We start from the raw sequence: 21,942 nt of genomic DNA on the forward strand, positions 1-21,942 counted from the left end.
TCCGGTTGGTTCGTCTGCCGGTGAACGCTTTGGGTCTCCGTAGTGGGAGAGTCCAGGAAAAGAAACAAAACAAAAAAAACAAAAAAAAAACAAAAAAAAAAAAACAACAGCTTTCTCATCGATGGGTTCAATTGGCAGCCGCTTTCTAAATTCACAGTTTTCTCCGCCACGTCCTCTCTCATTGTTTTCTAACATAATGGTGCTGTTTTAAAGGCAAAGGGTGGTTACACCAACTATCGATTTGATTTAGATTTTCTCTGTTTATTGCACTTTGTATGAAGTTATTTGATAAATAAAAACTGTTCATGGCATTATTATTATTATTATTATTATTATTATTGTTATTATTGTTGTTGTTGTTGTTGTTATTTATTTATTTATTGATTTTTTACTTATAGTGCCTACACAGCGCTGTGTGTTACTGTCTATAGTTTATAGTATTCTCCCGAAAAGATGTGCGGTGAATATCAGGCAAAGACAGGGCAGCAATAGAGGGAGGCACATACACAATGTCTGTCTGTTGTAAAGTGTCGGGTAAGGAGAGGTTTTCGGTGGGAAACCTCTCCTTACCGGATAACTAATTCCGTAATGCGCGATTAGATCAAGACTGACAGAAATATGTCGAAGCGGTAATTCCCGCCATTCATACAGTCATACGCCAACCGGTCCCCGTAGTAAATAGCTGTTGCGCGTTCCTACCTTTTGTCCTTTCGGAGCCACCGTAGGATGAAGTCACGAGGAAAGATGGCGCTCCCCGTGCGCGCTAACCTGAGACATGTCTTCAGCTCCATTCGGAAGTTTAACTCGCCCCAAAGGTCACTCTGCGCTGGAGCCCGTCCGGAAGACCAGGTACGTGCTGCGGTGGAAACATTTTCCGAAACCCGAGAGACTCGCGTTTGCGTTTCAGGCCGGATAAAAAGGCGTCAGTCCGGCTGCGTGTGGACACCCAGACCGAGTCGTTACAGGATTCGCGTCTTTCCTTTCCTCAGCCTGTTTGCGGAGTGTAATCCAGTTTTCAGCTCCGTCTGTTAAGAATTCATGTTTCTTCGACGAACCTCTCGCAGAGTTTCAGTAAAACTCCGTGAGAGGTGCGTTGAAGGAGGTCAAGACCAGAACTGGAAGACCAAGAACGTTTCCAGCTAAAACTGCTGGTCTTCCGGGCAGAAGGGCAAAGCAAAACTCCCGTATGACCGCGAAGGGGCTGCAGGAAGGTTTAGCTGACACGGGACCGGTGGTGCGCACACAGCGTCTACATGGAGGAGTCATCAGAAGGAAACCTTGCCTGCGACCTCACCACGAAGGCCTGAAGTAGGCAGAGCAACATCTGGAGAAACCAGAGTGGTTTTGGAAACAAGTCCCGTGGACAGGTGAAGTTAAAATGGAGGTCTTGAGCCAAAGGAGTGTTTGGGGGGGAAAAGGGAAAAAAAAGGAGCAGCATTCAATGAAAGGAAAAACTTGCCAACTGTTAAGCACGGGGGTGGAAGTATTCTGCTTTGGGGTTTCGTTGCAGCCAGTGCTACAGGAAGCGTTGCAGGGACGGAGGGAAGAACGTCCTGCAGTCAGTCAAAGTGAAACTGACAAGAGGCTGGCTTCCACAACAGGACAGGGATCCAAAGCAGACCTCAAAAATCCACCATGAACTACTTCAAAAAACACAAGCTGAAGCCTTTTTGAATGGCTCTCACAGACCCCTGACCCGAACGTCGTTGAAAATCATAAACACGCTGTGCGTGCAGGAACAACCTAAAAAATGTCCCAGAACCTGAACCGATCTGCAGGAGGGGCGGGCGAAAACTCATAAATCAAGACTAGAAAGACTCTCAGCTGCTACAGAGAGTGTTTGCAAGCTGTGATATCTGCCAAAGGATGGGTTACTAAGTACTGACGTTTGCACATGCTACAGTTACCTTTTTAATTCCTTTTCTCTTTTTTTTTTAATTCATGAAATAAAAAGTAACAGTGCATGAACCTTTTTGAAGAGAGGCTCATTTTTCAAATTTTTTTTTTTTTCTTAATGTGCGTTTGCTGAAGGAGTTGCAAAATATGTCAGGTTTGCCCAGAGGTGGCCAGACTTCCGCAAACAGCTGTACACAGTGAGTACGGCGAACGGCTCCATGGTGATGCTAAATAACCTGGACTGTTACAAGTAGTCACAGGCATGAGCTCACAGTTTTTGAAATGAATGGACTTGACACGTGCACGAAAAGTGTGATATGGCAGGTTGACGTCTTCTTTTACGCTATTTCATGTTGTTTTAATGCATTAGTCGCTCAGTCTATGAAAGATTAAAACATAGTGAAATATGAAAAATTGTGAAAAATTATTTATTATTAATTTCTCCCACTGTGAGGTCTTGAATGTACTCGTTTTGTCCCACCAACTGTCCAAAACCGAAAGGTATTCAATTTACTGTCACGTATGACAAGGAAAATGATCAAATCCTCACATTTCAGACGTTGAAACCGGAGAATATTTGGCATTTTGGCTTAAAAAGTGACTGAAATGATGCTTTTATTATCACAGCAGTTAATCAGCTGATCATTGCAGCTCTGCACCACTGTTTCAGTGTAATCCATATCCTCTGACCAAGACTGTGGGATTATGTTGTTCACCACATATGGGTCATTCTAGAGCTGGACAGATAAATCGATCTATGTCGGCCGATGACTAACAAGTTTTTACAGTATTAAAAAAAAAAAAAAAAAACCCAAATATGTGGTTAAGGTAATTTTGAATCATTGTCACCGTTGCATAGTTTGTCTGACAGACCTCCCCCAAAAGTTTTATTTTTCACCATCACATATCATGGTTATGATTACTATAATAATTTCTTATTTTAGAGAATACACAAACACACACAGATGCAGGCCAGTGTGAGCTTAAGTGCAAGTCCAACAAAATGAAAACACGTCGCACAACTGTTTTCCAGTACTCCATGCTTTGACAGGGCTCTGTAATAATTACATTGAAGGGGATGGTAGGTGTCAACCAATATATTTCCTTTTTTTTTTTTTTTTTTAAATCTCAATTGATATGATTGGTAGCCTCAAAATCCTAGTATCACTTTGGTTCGAGTGCATTCTTATTTCTTTGTCCTCCCTATAAAATGAATTCATTGAGAAGCAGAACCTACATATCACTGATTGATTGATTGTATCACTTTCATGATTCTACCATTTAAAACGTGTGCTTTCACTTAACTACAGTGAACTGTCGTCCATAGCATTGACTGTTGAAAACTCTTCTATCAAAATCTGGCACTGAGTGCGTGGTCAGATTCTCAGTCTTTTTTTATTTATTTGTGCTTCAATCAGATATTTGTTGATTTATAAATCAGAAAACGTGGCTCATTTTAGACGGTATTATGTTTTAGGCAAAGTTCTTGTATGGCTGCTTGTGTTACGATAAAATAAATCACTGATCTGTATTTCGAGAAAGGGATTTTTTTTATTATTGTTACTGACGCACACACAGGCACCAGTATCGAAAAATTAAAAAACAAGCCTCTGGTGTGAACTGAGTTTTTAGAGCCCCCCCCCCCAAAAAAAAAAAAAAAGAGGACAGCTACGTTCTCTGGTCATGTAAGGACAAATCTGCTCTGTCAGCTGGCCGACAAAACGTTTGTCATGGATTCGCCAACTGCTGATGATGTGTTTTGAAATTTTCTGGTGGGTTTTGTACCCAGAAAACTTTATTGGTGCAGTAGGAATATGATTACAAGAACTCAGTCGCCCAGAAGTCTCTCCTGGGCAGGAAGCCAACGCGCAGCACTTCTTCAGTACACATGCAGTGGAAGGAGGAGTGTTTTCTGGATTAGTCCGTTGCTTTCAAGTGTAACAGCCTCTTCAAACTGTTGCTGTTACTGTTGCGGAAGTGCAGAAGGAATTTACAGCAGCTGCATTTAGTTTGACGGCAGAAAGTGTTTTCAGAGCCTTAAAACCTCAGCAGTTACTGTCAGCTTTCTTGTTGGTTGCTCAGAGTCAAACAGTGAGGTTTTTTTTTTCTTCTTTTTTTTTTTCTTCTCCTTTCTTCTCCTAGAGTACAGATGAGAGCAAACATGGTCACACCCAATCTCTGTGGGAGAGGCATTCTGGGAAATGGAGGAAATCATAAAGTGAAGTTGAACTAAACAAGGCAAGTTGAAGTGAAATTCGATGAATTTCGATGTCATTCGATGTCATTGATTTATACATTGATTACGTTTGGCTTTATCTGGCGTAGGTTTTACAAAACCGTGAAATTATGTTGTTATTTGTTATTTATATACGACTCCTGCATGAGTCTGAATCATCCATTTTGGATTATTCTGTTCTCATTATGTATTTCCTTCTCAGCTCTGAATGACACATCTCACCCTTAATTTTTTTTTTCATCCTTGACCGTAGCAGCTTTCATTTGTGACTATAACATTTTTTTTCCTTGACTATTTTTAAGCTTATTTAGTGCAGTTTCCTTTCCTAGTCTGGCAGGTGACATCATATCCTCAGTAGCACTCCTTGAGAGTAACTTTTTACTTCAGTTGACTCAAGAAAGACTATAACTCAGCTGAGGGTTTCCTATTATTGCATGGCTGCCTCGGAGAAGCAAATGAGGTGTTAAGGCAAACGACAAGTCCCCTGGCACGCGTAAGAATAACCAGTGCGTTTCAGTACAACAACACTGCTAATTATTGAGCTGTTCTTGCATTACTGTGTAGTTGAAAACCTCACCCATCTGCCCAAATCCCTGTTGTTGGTTGATGTACGAGCTGTAATACAGTATGTGCGTTCACCGCCGTTCCGTCTGTATTTTGTTAAGGCATGGTCTCTGGAGAGGCCGGAGAGGTGTGCGACTAGAGGGGAGCAAGGGCTGGAAGTGGGGGGGACTCCAAAAAGCATCACAGCAGTGCTTCATTACCAGCAATAACATCAGAAATGAAGTGTTGGTTTTCATTTGTTTTAATTTTCTCCAAATGTGGAAGGGTGAGTGCAAACACCAGCACACTCACAATACCCCGAGGTGTGATGTGCGTCAAACAAGATGCCTCTTTGGAGGTTTTTCTGCACTGGAAAATGTGTTTAAAAAGTCACTGAACCTCAGCGGACTGACACAAAGATGAGGTGTGACCTTTTGTCAGATGCTTTGAATTTGAGAGAGATGTTTGTGGGACAGCTGTGGTTTGCTTTTTTTCTTGTCATTTGTAATTACAGTTCCCTGTTAATATCTGCTTATACCAGCAAATATCAGTGAAATAACCCTGTGGTAATTTGACAACAGCACTTGGAAGAAATGGAAGAGAGAGAACACGAGCAGATGTAAGGTTTCGAAATTGCACTGTTGGCATGAAGGCTGGGTAAAACAACCCCGTTTTCACAGTGAATTGTATTTTTTTTCATAGAGAGACAGTACAGTTGCATGGTTAATACTGGGGCTGTCAGTTTATTGTCATTATTTGATTCATTTACCAGTTTTGAAAAAAATTGTATTCCATTAACCATTAAATGGACATATATAAAGGGATATGTGTAGTTCAGTTTAATTGTCATGAGGAGTACTACTCAGCGTGTGATATCATGTCTTAAGTCAACCCTGTCTCCTGGAAATTACTTGGTCCCTACCACTTTTTGACAGAAAGCCCGTGTTACAGAGTGAGGGTTTGGATTTTGAAAGACATCGGTGGGTCTAATAAAAGATGCTATTGATTTGCATGATAGGAAATGTAGGATCCATTATTACTAAAAAAATCAATTATCTTAAATCAGGGCCTAATGTGGTGTTTGATGTAGTATTTGTTGTCCTGCGGATTAAGTGAATGCTGTTCTTCTGGTAGAGCAAGATATGCATTTGCAGTTTGGTTTCTCTAATGAAATTTGTTCTTTATTCTAACTGAACATACAGACAAAAGTCTTTAATCTAAACTGAAAAAAGCTTGAAGACAAGGGGGGAAAAAAAGATTCAGTTCCTTTTAGAAAACAAGAATATATTTGGTATTTGGACCAAATATTTGATTAATCAACTAATAATTGCTGAATGTTTGAAGCAGTGCTTGAATTACTTTAACCTGAGTAGTGAATTTAGCTGTTGTAATGTTTGGTTAGAAGTGAGACGAGTGTCTGCAGCCCTACTGCCGTGCGCTAACCTCCAGCCTCACGTCAGCTCTAAATACGGGGCTTCCCGTCCAGGTGTCCCCCGCCTGTGGTCCCGTTATTGGCTGGTATCAGTCATGTCAGCCCCGGGCTCCAGGAAAGAGGAAGTGACTTCTAATTTGCCTCTCTGTTCTCCTCGGCTCCGAATTCACTTACTCGGGTGTCGGCTAAAACCATTAGAACGGCCCCCGCACCACATGGGAGAGGCTGGCGAGAGCGAGGAAACGTGGCCTTCCCTTCGAGGATGTTCATTAACTGCCCTATTTATTTTCAACTGTCAGAAAAGCCTGCTAATTCTCAGCAGTCCCCTCTGAGTAATTGGGTCTGTCATAGTCATTCTCAAGCCAGGGCCCTCACTCAGGCTCTGTGCACATTACCCGTTTCTTAAAACTATCCCATATGTCTATCTGTCTCTCTCTCTCTATATATTCTCTTATTTTTTTATTATTTATTTTATCTATTTATATTTAAATAAATTGCGGAATCTGTCTGTAGACATGTGCCCACAGTGGTGCCTGGGGACTCTTACTAGTTTTCCCGTGTGTTTTACTTAGTGCCTGATCCAAGCGCCTTTTAGCTGAGCGTCTGACATTTTTCATTGAAACGTACGAAGTATCTGGTGTCACGCCTTTTGAGCCGCGCTCAAGTAAACAGACGCTGCCTTTTCAGGAGGAAATGACTGGACTCTTCAGGTTTGACCTGAGTGTTACCGTAATTACGTATTGATAAATTTATGTGTGTCGGTTATTTATTTATTTTTTCGCTGTGTTGTGAGTTATATGCGTTTTTCGGGTATTATTAGCTCTCCTGTCAGTCATTTGTTTCCTGTAAGTGAAATAAAATTAAACCTGTCCATTCTCAACACAGGAGGAGAAAGAAGTGGTTAAATGTAACTATTTGAAACAGTTTGGAAGGACCCGCTGCATGGAAACAAGTAGCTCTGGCGCGAATGTGTTTATCTAACAGTGAAAAAAGTTACATATAAATTAAGCTAACCTTGGCTTTTCCAGCTGCACACAGCTGCTCTACATGTGATCACGGACATATTCTAGGCAAACTGCTTTGGTTTTAACAGACCTGAACTTACAGTACAGTTTTAGTCGGCGATACTGGTTTTCACTTTGTGAGAAAGTTAAAAGACCCGCTGTGAATGATACAGCTGTTATCGGGCCTGATTTAGTGGCTATCATGGGATGGATGATGGAAATTTTTTTTTTTTTTCAACTAGAGAAAAATATTTGAGTGTTTTGCTGTGTCCAGACAGACGTTAGCACTGCATCAAAAAACGCAGCCTTGTCATTTATTCCAGTGAGACCACTTTGTCCTCGCTAAGCAGGTCGGGTTCAGACAAAAAAAAAAAGGCGCAGGGTCCTCTGCCAAAAAAAAAAAAAAGGAAAAAGAGAAGAAGAAAAAAGATGTAGCTCAAGTGTTGCACCTCAACGCAGCGTCATCTGGAGGTGCACTGCGTCGGCCAATCAAATGCATACTAGCTCACATTTCCCATAGTTTACTTATTAATTCACACGCCGTAGCTCTAGCGTTCACCTTTTGATTGTCAAAACGGAGGAAAAAATTTATTTCTGCTGTGAAGACTTTTCAGAGTCGTAAAATCCTGTCACACAGCACTATAAACTACTGTGCAGTGTTTTGGCATCTGATAAGTCCATAAACTAAACTGGGCCTTTTTACTCCAACTGGGCCTCTTGGATTGTATTTTTGGTACTTGAAGCAACGGGGGTGCTCACTTAAAGACATTTTTGATGCAGTAGCCTGTGCTGTGCAAGTTCGTATTTTTTTCTGTTGTCTGTTTACATCAGCTGGAAGTTCATTCCTGACCGTGTAAACAATAGTTGACAAGACAGTCTTACCAAGAGGTCCATTCAGTACCTGTTCGGGAGCTTTTGTTCATAATACACGATCTTCCTCAGCAGATCAAGATTTTACACAGTGGTCATGGAACTGCGGATGTTAAAATTTCTGTTCCTCTGAGCACTTCGCCTTTAACTACTCAACCCGACTAACTAGTTCTAACAAGTACCAACTAGTTTCTAGAGCCGTTTTTATTAAGATGTTTTATTGTGGGTCTTGGTGACAAATAGTGCACAGTTTGTACTTCTTTGGGCTTACCGTTGCACATTCACATATACACACGTTGTGTATAAATACATCAGCGGGTAATATGATAGTGTTATTGATACAATATCAGTTGTCAGTGTTTGTCACTTCCCATAAACTAGAAAAGTCATTAAATGTTTATTTTCTAATGAGCCCGGTTACAGTTTCCTCTCTCTAGCAGGCACTGCTCCTTTGGTTACCCCCCCCCCCCAAAAAGCTGTGTTAAACTCTGGATCCTTCAGAAGCTGCAGCCTGTTAGGCCTGGAGGCCGGGGCTGCCTACCTTGCCTGGTTATTTTTGGAGCACTGTCGGCCCCTGTCTGTGGGGAGTGCTGTTTTTGAAGGGCCTCCAGTCCCATTAATCAGCCGAGGGACCCCACGGTGCGAGCGGGCCCCGAGCCCTGGCGCGCCACACTGCAGCGTTCTGTTCCTGTACTCCTGCTCTCCGCACAGTGTGTAGCTCAGAGGAACCTCATCAATCTCACCTGTCCCAGACGTCAACCGCAGATTTAATCAAACGCTCCTTTTGGGCCTTGTCCTTCACTCCCCCTCAGACACCCTCTCTGGAAGGAAAAAAAGAAAAAAACTAAGCAAGCCTTGACTGAACTGTATTCTCACTTGTATTCTTATTTATTTATTTATTTATTTTTATCACATTGCCTCCTCCAGCTTATTCTTTTCTATTCTTCCTTCTGCTGCTTTATCCACGGCTGCATTTCTTAGTTTTCTTGTCTGTATGTGTTCATATGCATTCATGTGTGTGCCTGTTTTCTCTGTGATCATGTGCACTTTGTTTCAAGCTGTGGTGTGTTCCCAAATTGGCTAAACAAGCGCGTGCACACACGCAGGCTTTCAAGGATAAGGGGGGAAGGGGGGGCTATACAGTAAACCCCATTTCCTGTTCGATACCTCACTGAAGTGCAGCTCTGTTGGTTACCCGCGTTAACAGGTCCCAAAGAGAGAGGAAGCCAGAGATGAAGAAAGATACAGAGGAATGGGGGAAAGTGTGTCACGGTGCATGTCAGCATGATGCCGATGGTAATGAGGTGCATGGGGCACTCAGAACAGAAGAGGAACACTGGATCCTGTGTGTTGGACAGCCTCCATCTGTAGGCCCGTCTTGATGCTCTGCAGCCCATGTCAGATCTAGAGCTCTTCCCCGGCCCACAAAGAGCTGACGGTAATTCACAGTGGGGCGAGCAATGATGCTCCCAGAGGGGGTTTTTTCAGACTTGTTGAAATTGGCGCGGTAAAATGGAGGCGACTGTTGGCCCCGCTCATCAGCCCCTCGGTGAGAGAGATGTCAGTGGGCCACTCCAGGACTCCCAGGCTCTGATATGATGTATGAGCCCTGAAAAGCAGCCCAGAACAGATCTGAGGAGAGAAATCCACTGTTTTGCAAGTCCTAGCTCAACCAAAGCCATGGCTGTGATAAATAACATTGAGCAGAGTGAGCTATAGGCCTGGACATGCTGGAAGCTGCAATAAAAATAATGGTGAATCTCAGGACTTTCTCTTAACACCGTCCCCCTCACATAGCAGGGCTGTAGCAACACCTTGGATTCCACCATTTCTTATGGTGACACCAGCTTGAAGATTAGAATCCAGTAAGCGAAAACGATCAACTACTGAATGAAGGAAACGGAGATAAAACCATGTTGGCCATATTCAGACAGAGATTCAGTTTAGAGCCCCGATGTGTAAAAGGTTTGGTTGACTAAAAACCCTGCATGACATAACACTGTGGATACTTCAGACCTGGTGTACTCACAATTTTTCCTGGGTAAAGCCCATTGTGATATTGGCAGTTAGAAATAGGTTCCATCTCATCATATTTTTCTGACATTCAATTTTTGAGTGTGTATGATTTGCATTAATTTAAAGTATGCTACTTTAAGGCATATTACCCGCATCTTTCCAGCCATCTGTGGGTCCGTGTTCTATTTATTTAACTGTTCGGTGTGTGTGAGCATAGATTTTTGGCCTGTACAGAAAAGGTGACTGAAATGTGTAGTGTGAGTTAATTCAGCCAACGAGATTTGTAAAATCTCCGTGCAGGTTTCCTGTGGGAGTTGAAACCATGCGAATGCATGGCTTTAAAAATCTGGCAAAAATAATTTACATGCATAATTCTGTCTTTGTGCAGATTCAAGACTAAACTCTGTGTAGACACAAGAGTTTTATGCATCTGGTAGTTGTCCAGCTATTTGTCATCGTTGCACATTCTTCTGTAAGGATGTAATTTCATTTTATCTTGCTCACACTTAAATGATAATTCAACATTTGTCCTTTATTTCCCACAGTGCAATGGTTCCAGGACTCTGGAAAGACATTGGAGAGAAAAGGGAAATGTTTCCTGGAACTGGATTTTCTCTGGAATTGTGGGAAACCCAGTGTTGATTCATTTTTGTCCTCTAATGAAGTGAATCGGCTCCAGTTGACCATTGTTTTCCATTTTATAATGCAGCTTGTACATAGGATCTGGTTTTGTTACTGTTTTTTCGATGGGCTTTCCGATACTTTTCTTTCCGCTGGTCACTGGTGTTAATCCTTGATGTGAGCTGTCAAATTCATATAGACAGACACCTTAACAGCTTCACTGATGTTGATGTAGGCAAAGACTACGACATTTGCGGATATACGTCTCTGTTTGCACATGACCTCTATCCCTGTGGATGTTACCACACACATACACACACTGACAAATGAGCACATATTCCCGGAAAGGTACTGCAAGTGTGAAAACATGGCCTTTTTAGTGTATGTAACCTTCTAGCTGTTTGCGCTAATGTCACACACACAGAGCACGTAATGCATTCAGCACATGGCAGACGTGGATGAAGAAAAGCTTTCGCCACCATAGCGACGATATAGTACGACAGCGCCGTGCCTGTCGGTGTAAAATATGAGGAGAGAGAGCAACCAGCGTTTCCCGCGCCTGCTACATGTCATCAACAGGCATCCAGCGACTGTGAGACAGAGATGGAAAGTGAGGGAAAGAGACAATATGGGAAGGCAGATGTCGCTAATCACCAGGGCTTTACTCTCTCGTTAAACTGGACGGGGAGAAGTAGTATTTTGTTCGTGTTGTTCGTGTTGAGCTTAGTGTTCCTCTTGCCTCCTATTGCTCAAATTTTTGTCTCAAAAATTTTTCTTCAGTTCAGAAAGACCGACTTTTGTTCAGCTGTCTCTCCAGGGATGGCAATGGTGTTCTGTCAGCTGGTGGGCCACCATTTTAGATGGATTGCTAATCTTAGACAAATTGTACAAACATCCATGGTCAGAGTGTTTACGTATCTCTTAAAATATCTCGGCATCTACTGGCTGGGCAGGCAGATAATTTTGTACAGATAATTACGGTTCCCAGGTGATGAATCCTAATGATTTGTATCATTTGCTGACCTTTCCTCCAGCACCACCAGGAGGTTAATATTTTTGGATTTGATTGAAATGTCTCGATTAATATTTGATGGATTGCCATGAAATATGGTATGGAGATTCATGTCCCTCTCCGGATGAACTCTTAATAATATTGGTAAACTTTTAATCTAAACCCATCATCATGTCAAAATTTTAATTTTTAGTCCCATAGCTTTTTGTTTTTGACCAATTACCTGCAAAACTGACATTCCCATCAGCCTCAGCTGTACTTTTTGTAAGTTCTTTTTTTGTATGCACGTATAGCCAAATTTTTGCCCCTTATTTTGTGATGGTGTTAGGTCTTTATTAACATGTTTAAATCTGGTTACAATTTTTTTTTTAGTCATTTGAACTCCATGAAGTGCATTTGATTAATCTCACTGGATTTATCCTGCTGACCACAAGGTGTCATTTCAGCTTCAAAATATGAAGTCAAGCACTCTGCCAGTATTTAAATGTTGAAAAGAATTCACTTACACACGTTTAATATAGTCCATGGCAAAAGTAAGCTAGATGATATTTTATTACCGTTGGCTCTGCCGTGCAGTATTCATTACTAACATTAATTGCTTTACAACATTTACCGTCTCCTCTGTCAACATGCAGTAGTTGATTTACTATCTTGTGTGCCACTTTCTCCCCCAACAGCTATAGAGGCACATGTTTAAAGACACTTTCCCCTGACTAAAGGTAACATGGAGGTGTTTGGTGAAGCAACGTGATGCGTGATAGCCCTTGATTGCCCAGTGGCTAGTTAGCCGTGCCGTTGACTCTCATTTAACGCTTGATTGGCTCAAATGACACCATTACCATGTCTGCATGGCTAATGGCTTCCCCTGGGGGCTGCAGCAGAGGGGGAACATGCATTTGGCGTGTCAGCTCGAGGTGAGAACACACATGAGCCAGACTCGGGGCCCCGTCTGCACCCAAATCAATCCTGACACCTCTTAAGAGGCTCTCAGCATCAATGGCGCTCCAGTGCAATTACCCGATCGGTAATGACATAAGCACCCAGTTCCTTCCTGTCTGACTCTAACCGGGCAGCGACCAGCTCCCTCAGGCCAGTAGACGGAGACTTTGCAGACCACGCTGGCCTCAGAGCAGTTGTTATTTGATCCTTCAGGGCTGAGAGATGGAGAAAGCTCTGGGCCGCACTGATGAGAGACCAGCTATTATCTGATCTCAGATGCTGTGCTGAGCCTGTCCCTCAGTCAGATTGAATGTGATGTAACTCAGCAAGTTGTCAAGATAACTGATTTCCCAGCAGTGAGTGAAGAGGATATCCTCTGAAAGCTTCAGGTTTTAATGATTAGTTATGATAACCTTGAAAAGTGCAGCCGGGGAACATACGATCGCCAGTCAGATTTGAGGTGATAACACGGAGATCCCATGGGTTTTGTGGGGGGAAACTTTAAAAATGGGTGTTGCCGTTTACATCCAATTCAACACATCTCACGCCAAGCTAAAACAAACTTAACCTCATTGTAATTGTGGGATATTTTCTTTGAAAATTATGGTAAGATCATTACAGTATCAACTTTGACGTTAAGATCTGAACAGATTGTCGAATCAGAGAATTTAACACAAGTAAAGTTTCCGTGGGTAGTTGGAGGACGTAACTTTGAACGTATACAGTTGATGACAAACATGAAATCTGGATCTGCCTAGGAATATCTTGTGATAGAGTAGAAATACGAACACCTCCCATCCCAGCAAAGATGTGATCCCTCATCACCTTCTCACCTGTGAGTTGGACCACCCTGCCAAGCCACAACACAGCACCACTGCCGGGAACTGAATCCTGCTCTCCACTGTGGGCTCTCCATGCCTGTCAACCGGGCCCAACAAAAACACAAGTCCCAGTCTGTGTCTTTTTGTTTTTCTGCTCCGTCAAAGCCCTAATCTACTGTGTAACGGCTTTGGTAAAGAACCCCTAGATTCTGGATGCCATTGCGGTTTCATGTCTCATGACAGGTGCCGCTCTGCTTGCCCTCTAATTGTATTATGCGGTGCTTGGTACCACAAGCGGTGGTTAAGACTCCCTTCCAGCACTGCCAAATGAAAGCCAAGGTTCAGTGGAGAAGGCCGATGCCAGAAGAAATGAGGTGGTCTGGCTCAGCCAAGGCTCTGCAGAAAGAGAAACACAATGTTTGCCCAAAGATACGAGCAATTCGAATAAACTCCCCTCTTTCTTTACGAGGCGGTGAAGAGCCCGCTGCTGTCTCAGCCCCAGCTCTGTTAAGTGAGTTTCTTGTTTTAATGTTGGTGATATTGTGGGCTGCATGTTGTATGGTATATTTGATCTATTTCTGTGGGCCTACCCCCCCCCCTCTTCTTCTTTCAGTGTCCTTCCCTGTTGTGGTAGCAGAGGCCTTGAAGTTGGTTGGATGGATGTTAAGTGTTGTTGTTGGCCAGTGAGGTGATGCATTCTTTGTGCTGGATGTGTTTGGGAGAGAACAGAGGTGCTAGCCATGGAGTTAGCATCTCAGTAATACAAGCGTGACCGCAGCTGGCCTCCAACCTGCCAATAGTTTAACACTGACACTTCAGTCTCTACAGACTTTTTTCTAGTTGTGACTTTCTCACCTTTCCACCTTCACCCTCTCCCTCCACAGACTAGTCTCTTCTCCTCTGTACTTTTAGGAGTTTTCTGTCCATGATTGTGTCTTTTTCTCGTGTCCTTTTTAGTGTCGAATTTTTAAATCAACAAAATCATTGCTGCATCGATTTGGAGACAATGGTGTTGTGACTTTAATAGAGGACACAGAAGACATGATTTATGTGTATGTGTGGTCTTTATTATAATAAACACTAGCAATAAAAAATAAAAGTGTGACATACAGGCTATATTTTGAATCATCTGGTTGTTTTATGATGACTATACCAAGATGCAACATTTCATTTGATAATTCAATATTCATGAAAATGTCATCACGGAGCATCTTTAACTCCCAACGTGCAAATAAATCTACCCTAAGCATATTTCACTTCCTTTTCCAGGGGCCTCCGGGAGGCGGGCGCGTGTTTTCTGGAATCCAGCCAACTGGGGTTCCCCACCTGGGCAACTACCTGGGTGCTCTGGAGAACTGGGTGGCCCTGCAGAACCAGTATCCATCAGTGCTCTACAGCATTGTGGACCTGCACTCCATCACCCAGCCTCAGGACCCGACCCAGCTCAGGAGTAACATACTGGACATGGCAGCCAGCCTGCTGGCCTGCGGCATCGACCCAGAGAGGGCGATACTCTTCCAGCAGTCCAAGGTGGGCAGGGGATGGATAAATGGGTTGAGGGATGGATGCTGTGCTCCATTACGAGCAGGAGAACAGATTTCCCAGACAGGCCTAGTGGTTGAGTTTAAAAAAACAAAACAAAAAACAAACATGACCCATGACAGTCACAGGTTTTTACTTTGTCTGACATAAAATTTTGTTCTCTATGTAACAGTCATTGTAACCACAATGTCAACATTAAGTAGCTTTATAGCATAAAATAGCAACTGTGCATTTAATTAACACGTAAATTGATGTTTGCTACTGTGAATGTAAATGTTTTACCATTTAATACACAGATGCTATGATAGATTTAAAGGGCATGTGTCCCTGAAAATCATCTGATACATGCTTCTTTAAAATGTTTCTCCTCCAAATTATCGTTGTTGTGGGCTCTTTAATTCATTTTTCCCAGTAGGACGTTCTGATTTTCTCCCTCTGCAATGCCCCGGGAATGCATCATTAGTGTGTTATGAATGAAAGCTCCTTTTTTTCCTACTTTGCAGCAAATGGAAAGAGAGATCATAAATGAGTAATTCTCACATTCAGGAGCAGAAAAGTACTATTCATATGCCTGACATACGCTTGTGCACGCATATTTAAATCGTGTCTGCACATTTATTTCACACCTTTACTGTGGTTAATGAACAGAAAGTCGGATCTTAACATAATCAGTGCTGCACCGGACTAGTTGGTGTGTGTGCTTATATACTCAGCTGTCGGTTTGTTAGGAACACCTAGCTAAAACTAATGCAGTCTAATACAACAGTCCTGCAATAAATCCAACCTTCATAAAGATTATAATGTTCATTCATATAAACTGTCTTAATGAGATGTTGGTTCAAGTTTATGATCATTTTAGACGCTGCAGTTTGGGGTCCTTTTGAAATGCATTATACAAAGAGGTGTGTCTGTCAATTAGCCTACCCTCATTGATTTTGAATGGGGTGAACAAAACAGTAGGAACACCTGTCCACGTAATGCAGTGCAGTTCAACAGCCACACAAACTGCAGCCTCCAAAAATGATCATGCAGTTGAATCAACACCTCTTTATCTCTTTAGCACAGTTTCAACAAAAACTGAACGTTGAAACCTTCATGAAGGGAGGATTTATTGCAGGATCGTTGTATTAGCTAATAAAACTAAACTCCTAATAAACTGGCAACAGAGTGTACATGTGTGTCTTTTTTCAGACAGCTTCTAGTCTCTTTCCAAGTTCTTCGATTGTTTATTTCACTTCAGTTGACTTAGCGGTAATTACCTGCTGACATGCTGGCCCAAAATACTAATTTGATCGCTGCTGATTCTTATCTCCACCGTACTCTGCGAAAGCACACGCTACCATAATGTCTCGCTTCAGCCACTTAAAGGAACTGAGAAAGATAATGACAGATTCAGTGCTCGTAGCACACAGCTGATCCCAGATTTTGGGTTTAAATTCACAGTGACGACGGAAAGAGAAACACAGCTGTTTGGTTCTCCCTTGATACTGTGTGTGTTTTGTTTTCTTAAGTTTAGAAGTTGAAGTGTGCGTTTATATGTGTGAGAAAGAGTGTGAGATAGTTCAGGCCATCTGTGTTTCTCTGCCAACCCCTCCCTGACAAATACACACACACACACACACACACACACACACACACACATCCAGTCCTATTTTTATTCCTGTTTAGCTTCATGCCACATAACTTGGCAGCGAGAAAACCCTCCTGTTGAACACGCCTGCTCCACATGTAAAAATACAAAGGCTGCCCAAAGAAAATACTCGAATTCAATGAAAAAAAGAACAAAACTAGTGATGAGCTGAAACCCAGTGGTATCAAAAATGAGGTGAATGAATCGGCAGATCCACAAATCCTCTGGGTTTTATAAAAATATCAAGGCGAAAAGTGGATTTGCTCTGCAGGACCAGCTCTAAGCTGTTCTCTAAAATCCCTGCTTTATAATCTGAAGGGGTTGTTGCCATGGCTGTATGATAAGTAACTATCAGTGTAATGCCTTAATGATCCGTAACATCAGCATATCTCGACATTTGCATTCTTGCCATGCAGCATGAATAGAGGCCTTGTTCTTCCCAAGCCTTTAAATATCAGAGTTTTATTGCACTTCAAATCATATCCATCCCTTCCTGCACTGTCATCGACATCTGTCCCGTCTCTTGTCTGTCTGCAGTGTGTAATGAACACCAACCCCCTACAAGTTAGCCTGAAAACTTGGTTTATGTCCCTGCTGTCTGGCGTTGACGTCACGCTCCCCAGAATGCTTTTCAAGCAACAGGAGAAAGAGAGGGTGGCAATATAGCTGGTGTCCATAAACTTTAACTTGTTGAAGCAGGAGGATATTTCCTGCACCCCCCCCCCACACACACACACACACACACACACACAAGCATTTTTTTTCAAGTCCAGAACAAGCCTCTATGAAAGCGGATATGTTGGAGTTAATTTACCACTGCCAGATGCACCAGCTACGCTACATTAACATTCACCCCTTCATTGATCCGCAGCAAGATATTATTATTATTATTATTATTATTATTATTCATTTATTTGACCACATACAAAACAGTTTTTTTTTTCCCTAAAATAACTAAATAAATAAACAAATCACCAACTTTACTTGAAGGGCAGAAGCACAAACAACAATAAAAGCAGATGGTTTGTTAAAAGTCACGGGAAGTTTGAATCGGTGAATTTGAATGTTTACTGTTGCATTCGCAAAGATTCTTCTCCAATAACAATTTAAAGAAATATTGTATCTATGTCTGAACTATAGGGATGAATTTTTGTGTACCAATGTTTACATAGCTGATATTTGAATTTCCTCGAATAAGTGGCTTCGGGTTTTTGGTTGAACTCAGGTGTGAGCTGGTGCACCTGTCTCTGTTAGGAGATGGAGGACGGATAGAGAGGTGTAGAAAGCCAGTACTACTCTCTGCCACTTGGAGGCGCTAGGGAGTTACCCTCCTCTTTCTCCTTCACAGCTGTCCAATACCAAAACTCTCCATCCACTCATCTGTATTTGTTTAATCTCTCATCTTAATTTATTTCTTCTGTTTATCTCTGGTGCTGGTCTGTGGTTACCAGTGTTTATTCATTTTTTTTATATGTATAACTGGACTAAAAAAAGTGCACACAGCCAGTTTGCAGATGGATGTACAGGATGTAGATATACATATTATTTGTCCAGTGTGTATAATTACTTATATAATTACCTTATACTGCTTTTTCAACATATACATACTTTCCCTAATCCAGCCTCATCCAGCTTCACACACCACCACAAACATTTGTACACAGCCCAGTAGAAATGAAGAATATATAACAAACAGCGAAAGAAAAAAATTTTCAGCAAGCTACAAACTACATGAAGAACAAACAACAGTTCTCGGTCCTATGTATGAACTGACAGGCCAATACATTTGCAGACGCCTGTGACTTAATTACAGTGAGCTCCGGTAGTTGTAGTCCCAATATGGCAGGTTGTGGATTAGGAAAGATTGACGAGTTACATTGGACAGAAGGAGAGTAAAATATGCAAGATCCAGAATGAACTAAAACAGGACTGGACCAGAACATATGACCCAGTGAAACCAAGTTATTGCATCTAGGACAAAGGGTCCAATTCAGGATATATTTTGTTGTTTGGGGATAAATGTCTATACTGTAAAATTCATAATTCAGTACCAGACAGGAGGGCTATGAACTGCAACATGTGTGAGCCTGTGTTCCTTTTTAAGTGGAACATAACGGGTCATTTTGTTCCTAAAACTGATGCGTCCCCCCCCCCTCTCTCAACCCCTGCAGGTGTCTGAGCACACTGAGCTCTCCTGGATCCTCGGCTGTCTGACCAGCATGCCCCGCCTGCAACACCTGCCACAGTGGAAGGTTAGACTTCAACCAATCATGTCCCGCAGCAGACCCTCACACGTACACATACACAAAAAAGGAGCAGACGAACGATCAGTTAGGCCGCAGGAGCAGTCGCAGAAGCAGCAAAGTTCTTTTTTTTTTTTTAAGTAACTCCACCTCTGGTAGATGGGGAAGTTACGAGTATTATGAGATCTTTATTGTTTGAGGATTGAGTAATATTTCTGATTTATACAGGTGTGAGACTTCAGAGTTCATTTTATGGTAAATTGTAATCATTTGCTTGTATGATCTTGCTGTGATGCAGCATTGCAAATTCGCACTGACTTGATTTGTGATTGTATTTAAATGTGATTATAAAATTACACAAATTATCTTCTATTAACCATTTAAATGAGGGCTAATAACAGTACATTGATACTTCGCAAGCCATTCTACAAACATCTTTTAAAAGTCAATAATGTTGATTAAATATAAATCCTTCATTATTTTTTTCAGACGTATGTTAAACATGGACAATTATATAGTATATTTATCATTTGTTTGACCAGTATTTACAGAAACGTTTTTATTTTAACTGCAATAATCGGAAATTGACAATGAATAAGTAATTCATTAAAAATAAATAAATAAATAAATAAAGCAGGGCAACTCTTTATTTCATGTCCCTCTATTTAGCATTTACCAGCACTAGATAAATATGTAATAAGTAGTTTTAACACATTATAATGTGGTGGTAAGCAGATAAGTGTTTATTAATGTATTTGTTATAAGTAAACTAGTATAACTCCGGTGGACAACCGTAAGCGAGGCTGCTGCATACACAGTTAATAAATGACAATATTGTAAAACACAGTTGTAATAATATAAAATTTGTCTTCATAGGAGGAGTTATAATTACTGACAAAGCCTGTACGTTAATGTGCACCTAAAGATGCCCGTAAAGTGTTTATATACGGCTTATAAATAAAATCTGTAAAAACAATAAAATAAAACTCTTGACTACAGAATTGAATGATAATGATAAATTTACCATTGGCAAAGGGACATTTTAATGAAGTTAGTTTTTGACGTCTTTATCTGTTGGTTGGAGGATTGGTGGGATACGAGACAGAGATCATTTCAGCTACGAAGACTGAAAAGCTTCATTCTCGAGCCTGAATCGACGAAGCAGTTTGATCATGTCTCTGTTCTGACAGCTTGCTATCTGTAGCTCACTGCTCTTTTACTGGAGTTACAGCTGCTCATAGATGACAGAGGAACTCGTAGAATTACTCACTCAAGGTTCATAATCATACCGGTTGACCATTTTTTTTTTTTTCGTGATGAAATGGATTCTTCCATCCAAAACTACATTACGGAGATCCAGTGCCAAATAATTCTTTGAATCGACTGATGGGAAATCAAATTGAGCCCAGCCCTCGTATCCTGTTACTTGTTGTGGTCAGATCTTTTTTTTTTTTTTTTTCCTTGACTCTCCATATCATCAGCTGAAGATGAGAAGTATTTATTACAGAGCTGAATACAATTAAACAGAGTCTAGCCTCAAAATCCAGCTTGAACGCCTGTGACTGAAATAGTTTTCTAAAGCCACGTCTTTCATCAAACAAACTGCAATCTGACGATGAAGATGGTTCCTTTTTTTTATACTAAATCACGTATCTTGGGATTTTTATTGAGACTGTATGCTTATCAAAGGGTGGACCTCCTCATACTCCCCCACTGATTCAGAATCATGCTGATTTAATTATAGCCACGTCTGCGCTTAACTTCAGTATAATAGTTGCAAATTAAGATCATTACTTTTTCCAGTCCCTCTGAATTTTCCGGCACTTATTCAGCATCCCTCTTACTGTTTTATGTTTTCTTTCTCTATTCCACCTGCTAGATTTTTTTTTAAAAGTCTCATAATGACAGTTTTTTTTTTTTTTTTTTTCCAGTCACATTGAAGTTTTAATGCACTATGAGAGAGCCGGCGGTTCCCTGTTCTTGGTCTCTGTTCCTATGTGGAAAACAGCTTTTTGCTCACCCAACAGATGAGTTGATCTCAAACATGGTGGAAAATGTCACGTGAAATCGACCGTACCCCGTTTGTCTGAGAATTGATGAGTCATAAAAGTGAAAATGGCTCCTTCTGGGGGAAGGAAAAAGTCCACTTGAGTCAGTCTTTCCCCCTTATATTTGCTAGTGTTTAGTTTTTCTTTTTTCCTTTTTGTTTTCATCCTTCCTTTTTTTCTTCCGTCTCAACTTGATTCCCTTCATCTTTTCCTCCAGATGAAGAGCAAACTAAAGAACAAAGGCAGTGTTGGTCTCTACACGTATCCTGTCCTCCAGGCTGCGGATATTCTCCTCTACAAGTGAGATCTCCAAGTTTTGTGTGTGTGTGTGTGTGTGTGTGTGTCTGTGTCTGTGTCTATGTGTGTTATCAGATAAATTTTGCCATTGCATCCCTTAATGCAAGATTGAGCATCATTACTTCCAGTATTTATTGTGTTTTTCTCGAGCTACATCCACTAAGCTGTTAAGTCTTTTCTCTGTACAAAGAGCACTTCGTGGCTGCTGTTGCTTTGTTTCTTTTGCTTCTATCATTTATATATGTTCCTCCTTTAGGGATCGGTCGCGCCGTGCTTCCTATGAGGTTTTATTTGCCTTGCTTTGCTTCTGGTGCAGAAGAAGCTGAGAAAAAATGAAGTCAGTGCGTCCTTGTTGAAAGCATGGTCTGCAGCCACTCTCATTGTTAGAACACACAGCCATGTGCGACCATCCTGTGTTCAAAAGCAGATTCAGCTTCATATTTGGGGGCCAAAACGACTGCCTGTGTTTAATCTCAGAGAAGAGCTGCAGCGGAGTTGTCACATTCTTAAAGCAAAAACTGTTGCTGACGTAGTGGCCTGCGTGATTATAAACTTTAGCCCAATGAGATCTATGTTTTTAAAAAAAAAAAAGAAAAAAAAAAGTGAATTCATCCGTTTAGTACTGTATTTTCTTTTGAATGTAGGATTGTAGAAGTTTTATTTTATCACTTATGGTATTGATAATTTGTCACATGACCGGTAGACCGTGGTCTAAACATCATAAAAAGTGAAATCAATTACATCTGTATGAAATAAAAGTTGTCTTAAGGGAAAAAGAGCAGAGTCACTTTT

The 21,942-nt window shown here is 41.3% G+C and overlaps 1 protein-coding gene across 1 annotated transcript in view; it reads left to right on the forward strand.

Annotated features, from left to right (window-relative positions):
- Positions 1-694: 694 nt before the first annotated feature.
- The window catches only part of wars2 (tryptophanyl tRNA synthetase 2, mitochondrial), a 28,490-nt gene continuing 7,242 nt past the window's right edge, over positions 695-21,942 (forward strand). The window contains exons 1-4 of the mRNA XM_040149217.1: positions 695-849; positions 14,660-14,920; positions 18,734-18,814; positions 21,071-21,153. Coding sequence (XP_040005151.1) covers positions 727-849; positions 14,660-14,920; positions 18,734-18,814; positions 21,071-21,153 — 548 coding nt within the window. The 5' untranslated portion in view covers positions 695-726. The remainder of the gene's footprint in view (positions 850-14,659; positions 14,921-18,733; positions 18,815-21,070; positions 21,154-21,942) is intronic.

Source organism: Xiphias gladius, chromosome 16, assembly GCF_016859285.1.
Source record: "Xiphias gladius isolate SHS-SW01 ecotype Sanya breed wild chromosome 16, ASM1685928v1, whole genome shotgun sequence".
Classification (NCBI taxonomy): domain Eukaryota; kingdom Metazoa; phylum Chordata; class Actinopteri; order Istiophoriformes; family Xiphiidae; genus Xiphias; species Xiphias gladius.